The sequence below is a fragment of the Myotis davidii genome, unplaced genomic scaffold (assembly GCF_000327345.1).
Source record: "Myotis davidii unplaced genomic scaffold, ASM32734v1 scaffold854, whole genome shotgun sequence".
NCBI lineage: Eukaryota > Metazoa > Chordata > Mammalia > Chiroptera > Vespertilionidae > Myotis > Myotis davidii.
Genome location: NW_006285939.1, coordinates 1,303,757 through 1,312,474, shown reverse-complemented (window position 1 = coordinate 1,312,474; position 8,718 = coordinate 1,303,757). Strand labels below are relative to the sequence as shown.

Below are 8,718 nucleotides of genomic sequence, written 5' to 3'. Positions count from 1 at the left end.
TGTCATGGGGAGAAGTCTCTTCCAAGTGCGAGAGTCAGGAGGAGTACCAGAAAGTGAGGGAGAGCTGGAGAAGGTGAGGGAGAGCTGGAGAAGGTGAGGGAGAGCTGGAGAAGGTCAGGAAGATCACCTACCAAGAACCTGATACAATAATAATGTGTACTCAGTCCCTGGGTTGCGAGGCCTGGGCTGCACCAGAGAGTCTGCATGTGGACGGTCACACCTAGAATCCAGGGCTCATCAGGTAGCAGCCAGCACTCACCTGCCCACCTTCTCCTCAGCTTAGGCACCCACTGAACCAGCCCATTTCTCACAGGGGTACAGGCTCCACCCGGTGGCAGGCTCCACGAGGCAGAATTGTTCTTTTCCAGTTGAAAAGACGATACAGTGAGGACCCCACCCCTCCCATGGGTGCATCCATTTCTTGGGCATCTCCAGCTCCAGCCTGTGAGTGGAGTGGGGGACTACAAAGCACCGGGCCCAGCTCAGCCTGGACCATTACCGCTGGGCCTGGCCTCACAGGAACCTGAACGGGAAATGGCTGATCTTGGCCAGCCCTCTCCGCGGGTGCCCTCTGTCACAGGAGGCCCCGAAAGAAGACTGGCCGCAGGGCATGTGATTGTGGACAGGCAGGTCACACCGGCAGGCTCTGACCTACTCCCCAAAGACACCATACCTTGGGGTCAGCCCAGGGGTGGACAGCTGTGCTCCCAAGAGGCACTTTAGCTGGTGAGCTAAGGAAATGCCACCGAGCGGGCAGGGAGGCCAGCTCAGGGAGCCTTTGTCACAGTGCCCCTCCGGAGAGCAGAGCCAGGTGTACATCCCTGCTGCTGCCCCAGCAGACGCTGAGGCCCAGGGAGCGGCATCTCCAAGTTTAAATCTGATTCTCTTCTTGGAAACCCAGGAGCCTTGGCAAGCTCTTCAACATACTATCTGTTTCCCATTGCAAAATGGCATGATCATCAACATCCGTCTCCAGGAACAGATGAGATAACACACAGATGGGCCCGGCAGTTTCTGGTTGACAGTATGTGAGCAACGAAGGGACTCCCCTTCCCCTCCTCCAATGGAGCTTCCAAATGAACAACAAAAGTACTTTCATGAATGGAACCAAGCACTACAGGGTCAGCTACTGGCCCAGCTGGGCGTCCATGAGAACCTGTTTGCCCTTCTCATTTCTGGTCCCAGAAATAGATCCTGATGCTGCAAGGGCATGACAGGGACTTGCTGTGGGAATTGGGTCCCCGGGGACTTACCCTGCAGATACTGGATGACGCTGAGGTCCTGGGCCTGGGAGATGGCCCTCAGCACACAGAAGGTGGGCTCCTTCCAAAAGCAGCAGCTGTGCTCCCGGAGGCAGGTGGTGGCAATCAGCAACGCCTGGAGCTCATTCCCTGCGAGGAGGCCCTCCAGCCCCTGAGGCTCGCTGCAGATGTTGAGCAACATCTGAGAGGAAGAAGGAAGGAAGACCCAGGAGACCGATTAGAAGCCTCCTTGTTGCCATGGACTTGCTCCCTGCTTTTGCAGAGCACTGAGGGTGCATGTCCGCACAGAGATGGCTTTGTATGCTGTCACCCTCTGCCCAGACCAGCATGGTCACCAGTGCCACCAGCAAAGGATGAGGGGCTCGGACTGTCTGAACTCTTAACTGCTGTAAAGGCAGGAGTTACCCTTTCCAAGTCAGAATAACAAAGAAGTGTTGGACTTGGATGGGTGTCTTTTTATATAGAAACGCCAGGAAAATGGCATTGACCATTAAAATACAGGATTAACAGGACCCTGTGCTACTTAGAAAATAAGATGCAGCCTGGCCAGTGTGGCTCAGTGGTTGAGTGTCAACCTATGAACCAGGAGGTCAAGGTTCGATTCCTAGTCAGGGCACATATCTAGGTTGTAGGGTTGATTCTGGGTTGTAGGGGTCATGCAGGAGGCAGCCAATCAATGACCCTCTGTCATCCTTGCTATTTCTACCTGTCTCTCCCTCTACCTTCCTCTCTGAAATCAATAAAAATAGATTTAAACTAGAGGCCCAATGCATGAAATTTGTGCAAGGGGCTTGGCCCTCGTAGTCGCAGCAGCTTGCCTCAGCCCTCGCAGCCCTGGCTTTGTCCTGAAGGTCATCAGGAAGGACGTTCAGAAGGAGGTCCGGTCTAATTAGCATATTCTGCTTTTATTATTATAGATAATAATAATAATAAAATAAAATAAATAGCCAGATGTATCCTGAATCCCTGGTTAGCATTCATGCCTCACTTCTCCACACAGCCATGAGCATTGTCCTGTAACCTCCGACCTGGGGCCCTTGTTCCCACCAACCCAGTCTCCTGTGGGCTTGGGACACTGCCTATGCCCTTGGGGAGCGTCACAGTGGGCAGCGCCTGCAGGCACTCGCCTGGCCTCCTCTCTCTTGGGCTCCTGCTGGTCTAACGGAACCTTCTCCCAGCTCAGCAGGTACAGAAGCTCCTGCCACTGAATGCAGGCCCTTGGCACAGGAAAGGAGGCCGGCCGGGCACCTAGGACTGGCTACAGACCCTGCACGTGGGTGTGGCCATGGCCCTTGGCTCAGATGACCATTCTGCTGCTTGCCCCCACCTTCCCATCACAGCTCCACCCCAACCGCCAGCTCTGGTTCAATGCCTTCCCTCAGAGCAGCGTCCTCCATGCTCCTCTGTAAGTCAGCCTCCGGGCCTCCCTTAGCAACCCTGCCTTTGCCTTTGCCTTTGCCTTTGCCTTTCCCTGCAGAGCACCGAAGGCAGTGGACATGCTGACTTCTTCATGGGATGTCCCCACTTGCTTCCACACCTTCCTGTCCCCTCTCCAAGAGGGACTGTGCTAGCTGAGGGATCGCATCTGGCAGAGCCGCACCGGGAGGAACTTCACACTTTTTGTGGAATGAAATGAGGACAACCCTGATGAATGCAGGTGTGGCCTAGCGCTGGGGGGCACATTCTGTGCATCTGCGGGCAACACTGTAAGGACAGGGCCACGCTCCCTCCCTGAGAGGCACAGAGGAGCCACGGGATAAAGATGTCCCCATGTGCCCAGCACTGTGTCCCAGCCGCATTCGGGATATGGTTACATGTAGGCAAATGGGGCCAGCGTTTCCAGGGTTTCCAGCAGGCAGAGGGTGGATAAGCCGCGGACGGCCGATGCCTCTGGCAGTGATGCCTCTGGCTGGAGGATGAGTCTGTGATGGGTGTTCATCTGCATGCAGACGCTCAATGGGCAACTGCACTTGGAAATCCCCAAACAGTCTAGCACAGGGGTGGGCAAACTTTTTGACTCGAGGGCCACAATGGGTTCTTAAACTGGACCAGAGGGCCGGAACAAAAGCATGGATGGAGTGTTTGTGTGAACTAATATAAATTCAAAGTAAACATTATTACAAAAAAGGGTACGGTCTTCTTTTTTTTTTTTTTTTAGTTTTATTCATTTCAAACGGGCCGGATCCCGCCCACGGGCCGTAGTTTGCCCACGGCTGGTCTAGCACCTGCTCTGGGAGGCACTGCCCAGGCTCTGGACACACGGCCGTGAGTGAGAGTGAGACAGCCCTGCTCCCCACCCTCACCACGGGCAGGGGCAGCAGTTGTCTGTGGAGTGTGGCCCCAGAAGACAGAGAGCAGGATTTGTCAGTGGGGGGCAGGAGGCTGAGGGGGGCATTATGTGAAAAGTTGCTGCTGGCTGTCAGGGGACAGGAGCGAGGGGCAATGACAAGAGGAAATAGCACTTGCAATTCAGTGGTCTGAGATGTCTTCTGGGAGGAGGGGGAGGCGGCATCGCGGGTGGTGCGGAGCCCACTGAGAGTGAACTGGGGAGCCCGAGTCCCGGCCCAGCCCCGAGCCGCCCCTGAGCTCACGTTTCCTGTGTTTGTATAGAGCTAGGAGCACAGCACTGCACATATCCTGAGACGAAGGAGGTGACAGACAAGAGACCATGGCACAAGGGGCATGGCAACTGTTTAGAAAGCGTTGGCTAGTTAGTGATGCAGTGCAGTTAGCAAGTGCGTCTCAAAGGGGAGGTGGCCAGCGACAGAAGGTTCCAGATGCAGGCGAGGACCGGCAGGGCCCAGGAACGCGGGCTGGAGAAGGATCTGGTGAAGGAAGCGGAGAAGGCACTCACGTTTCTGGGGAAGAACAAGGGGAGCAGGGAGGGATACAGAGGCACAAGAGGAAAGTCCGTCCTCCAATGCCTAGGCCTCTCGCGTTTGCAGAACATGGGGCAAGGGGTGAGCCAGGCCTTGAGCAGAGCAGGTGGGAGCGGCTCCCAGAAGCAGAGCTCGGCCCAGCCCAGAGGGGCTCAGCCCGCCTCTCACTCACCTGCACAAACATCCTCTGAACTTGAACATTGTCCTCCGAATGCTCATCCTCTTCCAGAGGAAAGACGAAGAAGAGGTACAGACACTGCAGGAGCAGGGCTGGGAGTCCCGACTCGGCAACCCTGCCCAGCGCCTCCTGCAAGGGAAGAGCAGGCTGTGACCGAGGCTGCAGCGGCCAGCACTGCCCCAGGCCCTTGATCCCCTCATCAGATCCAACCTCAGGACGGCCCACCCACTGGGAAGACCAGCGCCAGAGCTGCGGACAGAAGAGTGGACACAGGCGCCGGCAGGGCCCAGCCTATGTGTGCAGCGCCCGGGAACTTTTTCCACGTGCCCGCCCGCAGTTTCGCCTGGATCACTTGCGGCTGCCGTTTCAGTGTGCGCATACTGCGTGTGCATGTACATGTGCGTGTGTGCATGTGTGTGTGTGTGCGCACACGTGGGGTTCATCTAAAGCATGCTGTCCACACAGTTAGAAAAACAGAAAGGAGGACAGGCCAGAACCAGGAGTATCAGGTGGTGGTGGGCCCCCTGCCCCAAAGGCTCCTGGGCAGGCAAGGCCCTCCTCCCTGGATGCCTGGCTCTGCGGAGCCCCCACAGGCAGCTCTCCCCGCCCCTGCTCCACGGGCTCCCCAAAGGCAGCTGCTCACGCTTTTGGCTCTGGGTCTGGCTGCCCCAGCGGAAAGCCATCTTCAGGTCAGTGTTACTGCTCAGCTGGAAGCAGCCTTTCCCGGGAGCAGAGGCCCACTCCGTGCTGCGGCTGCCTGGCCACCGGGCCAGCAGGGCTCCCGCTCCCATGGGGAAAGCCAGGCGGCCCTCCCTGGCTAACGCTGCCGCCTGCTGCTCACACCACATGCTGCCTCTAAGGCTCCTGCGATGCCTGTGTCACCCCGGACAGAAGGCAGCAGCTGCGCTCTGCTCCCCTGCCGTTCCCGGTGCCCCGTGCTAGACCCCCCACAGTGGGCACCCCAGCAGCCGGCAGACCGAGGCGTCTTGGGCCCGCTCCGAGAGGGGCCTCGGGCCATTTCTGCTGATGGCCAAGCTGCCAGGACACCGGCCTCAGCAGACCACTTGGGGAGGAGGAACAGGCCCCTCTTCACAGTGGGTGCGGTGGGCAGGGAAGGCGGTGGTCTGCTAGCACTGCCTCTGGGTGAGCACACTCAGACAGCGCCTCCCGGCATGGCTCCTTCCACCTGAGTTCAACAGCAGGAGAACCCAGCCAGGCTCAGAGCACAGCCTGGTCAGACAGGCTGCGGCCACACCCCACCGCAGAGCCTGTCCTCAGCCCGGCATGGCTGTGGCGTCACCAGGGCAGACTCAGTGCCGGGACGCCAGCCCTTTTCAATCTCACAGCGGCCCCAGCGCTGAGGTGCTACTGTCCCCAACTCTCAAATCAGCCTCACCCGTCACAGTGAGGTGCCGCATGTCACAGGCGGTCAACTGACAGGGCAGGATCCAGACCAGAATCCCAGAATTTCAGAAGCCGTTCCTACACCAGAGGGGAGCCAGGGCGAGAGACGAGAAGCCAGCTTCCCGGGAAAAAAGGCCCTGGGAGCCGCGCCCTGCCCTGAGCTGAGGCCTCCCTCCGGCGGCTGAGGAGGCCAGACCCTGGCTCCCGGCACTTACCGAGTCCGTCCCGGAGAGCAGGAAGGCCGACTTCAGGAGCAGGTAGCCATCCTGCTGCGCATCCGGCTTCCACCGCAGCAGCTGCCCCGCGGCCGCCCGTGCTTGCTCTGACAACAGCGGAGAAGAGGAAACATGTCAGCGGCTGATGCAGGGACTTGCTCACCAGTTTGCCCTCCACTTGCCACCCGCCCATAAGCTCTACCTTCGCCTCTTTGGGGACGTCCACTTCCTGCCCTCCCCACAAGGCCGCCTGAACCTGTACCCACCCTCACACTCAGCCAGTTACCCGCCTCGGGGGCCAGCCTTTAGCATGCAGTCTTCCCTGCTCAGCAACCATCAATGGCTCCCCATTGCCAAGTAACAGGAGCAAGTTCCTCACCATAGACTTCCCACAACGCGGCCTCTGTCCCACTCTCTATCGCAGCCTCTCCATCACAGGGGTTCCTGCGTCTACACCAGGCTCAGGCCACCCTGCCCAGAGCTCCCTCCACAGCCGGCGTCTGGGCTCCGTGCGTGGAAGACTGCGAGTCAGGGACCCCACAGCAAAACATGTGCTCTGACCCGGGGTCTTGTCTGGATCAAGCTCTCCACTGAACACTCAGATGCCTTCTAGCCCAGCACTTCCTCCCAGAGGCCCTGCTCCTGTGTGTGTGTGTGTGTGTGTCTCCCAGGAGCAGCAGTTCCTAAGACCCACTTCCCTGCTCTGCTAGCCTTTCCCTTGTTCCCAAGGGACTCGGTGGCAGACTGGGCCGTGGTCTCTTTGGCAGGCACTTCGCTGACTAACTAGAAAGCAGAAGAGCAGAGCAGAGCCGAAGGCCTTCAGCACGTGCTGCTCCCACGGGGCCCAGGGCCGCTCCATACTCACCCGCAGGCTTTCCCACCAGCACCTGCTGGATCTCCTGGGCGAGCTGGCTGGACACTTCGCCGGCCAGTCTGTGCAGGCTGGGAAAGCAGATGAGCCCCACGGAGTGCTCCCAGGCCTGAACGCACACAACAGGTTGGTCAGAGACGTCACAGCTCCAGAGCAAGGCCCGAGCATCACCTTCCTCTCTCCCTGCCACCCCTCAGCACAGGCTCAATGCTTCCCAGGTGCATCCCAAGGCCGACCCTGCCTTCCCTCCTCCCACTGTCCCCGCCCTCAGGCCTGCAATCCCAGCTCTCTGCTGAGCTCCAAACCACTGCCCATACCTCCCAGACTCGCGCTCCTTAAGCCTCAGACATGCATCACCGAATGCTGTGCCTCAAACCCGCTGCATCTCCTCTCCCAGAGGGGCCTTGCCAGTCACCCCGCTGCCCTCCTGGGAAACCCCAAGAGAGGGTCTCTAGGTCTCCCTCTCCCTCACCTTCCTCCCCCATCAGTGCTGTGTCCCACTGATGCTCCTCTTTTCCGAATTTTCCCTGGTTTCTCTAGTTATCCTGTTTCTAGGATGGCTCTTCCACCCAGTCTTTGCCCTTCATGCTGTGTTGTCACAGGCCCAGTTCACCAGTCCTGGGAGGAGACTCCCACAGGGCACAGTCAGAGAGGAGGACTAGTCCTGGGAGGAGGAGACTCCCTCAGGGCACTGTCAGAGAGAGGGACTAGTGCTGGGAGGAGGAGACTCCCTCAGGGCACTGTCAGAGAGAGGGACTAGTGCTGGGAGGAGGAGACTCCCTCAGGGCACTGTCAGAGAGAGGGACTAGTGCTGGGAGGAGGAGACTCCCTCAGGGCACTGTCAGAGAGAGGGACTAGTGCTGGGAGGAGGAGACTCCCTCAGGGCACTGTCAGAGAGAGGGACTAGTCCTGGGAGGAGGAGACTCCCTCAGGGCACTGTCAGAGAGAGGGACTAGTGCTGGGAGGAGGAGACTCCCTCAGGGCACTGTCAGAGAGAGGGACTAGTGCTGGGAGGAGGAGACTCCCTCAGGGCACAGTCAGAGAGAGGGACTAGTCCTGGGAGGAGCAGACCCCCTCAGGGCACAGTCAGAGAGAGGGACTAGTCCTCGGAGGAGGAGATTCCCCCAGAGCAAAAGTCAGAGAGGAGGACTAGTCCTACACCAGGACGTGAGTTCAGGAATCTCCCATCCCTGGTGCTCATCAGGAAGGTAGGTGCTGTGGGCATTACTGGTCACTAGTGGCCGCTATAACAAGCAGTTTTGCTGGACTCCCATTCACTGTACCCATTTACTAGCTGTATAAGTTTTATTCCTGACCAAAGACCTGACCGAGTTTTTTAAACTGAGGTCCTCCTACTGAAGGTGAATAACACATCAAATTCTGAAGAGAAATCATTTCAATGTGTTTCCTTGCTACAGATACTATAGTTGTTAAAAAGCAAAAACCTTCAAAAATCCTCTCTATATTAAAAGATGCTACATACAAAATGAGGAGGCAAGCCACAGATTGGTAGAGAATATTTGCAATGCATAGAACTGGCAAAGCAATAATATCCAGACTGCTACAAACTTCTAAGGTAAAGACAAATCACCTGGTTTTTAAAAAACAGGCCAATGAAACAGGCCACTAATAAAAGATAAAATAAATAGGAAATTACTGATAATTGGGAAAATGCAAATGAAACCACGATGAGATACAGTGGGGCCTTGACTTACGAGTTTAATTCGTTCCGTGACAGAGTTCGTAACTCAAATTACTTGTATGTCAAATCAACAGTGAATGAGTGAGACACGTGATGCTGGGCTGATGTTGTGGCATTCACTGTGACGTTCGCTGCGCCAACTAGCAGTGGGGTATCTGAAGCTGGCTCGTAACCCGAATTTTAGCTCGCAACTCAAAGCAAAAAATT

The 8,718-nt window shown here is 57.2% G+C and overlaps 1 protein-coding gene across 1 annotated transcript in view; it reads right to left on the bottom strand.

The window, feature by feature from the left end:
* The window catches only part of WDFY4 (WDFY family member 4), a 258,657-nt gene that overhangs the window by 215,917 nt on the left and 34,022 nt on the right, over positions 1 to 8,718 (bottom strand). The window contains exons 3-6 of the mRNA XM_006757129.2: positions 6,804 to 6,918; positions 5,939 to 6,045; positions 4,314 to 4,448; positions 1,254 to 1,443 (exon numbers count right to left, since the gene is read on the bottom strand). Of these exons, the coding sequence (XP_006757192.1) occupies positions 1,254 to 1,443; positions 4,314 to 4,448; positions 5,939 to 6,045; positions 6,804 to 6,918 (547 nt within the window). The remainder of the gene's footprint in view (positions 1 to 1,253; positions 1,444 to 4,313; positions 4,449 to 5,938; positions 6,046 to 6,803; positions 6,919 to 8,718) is intronic.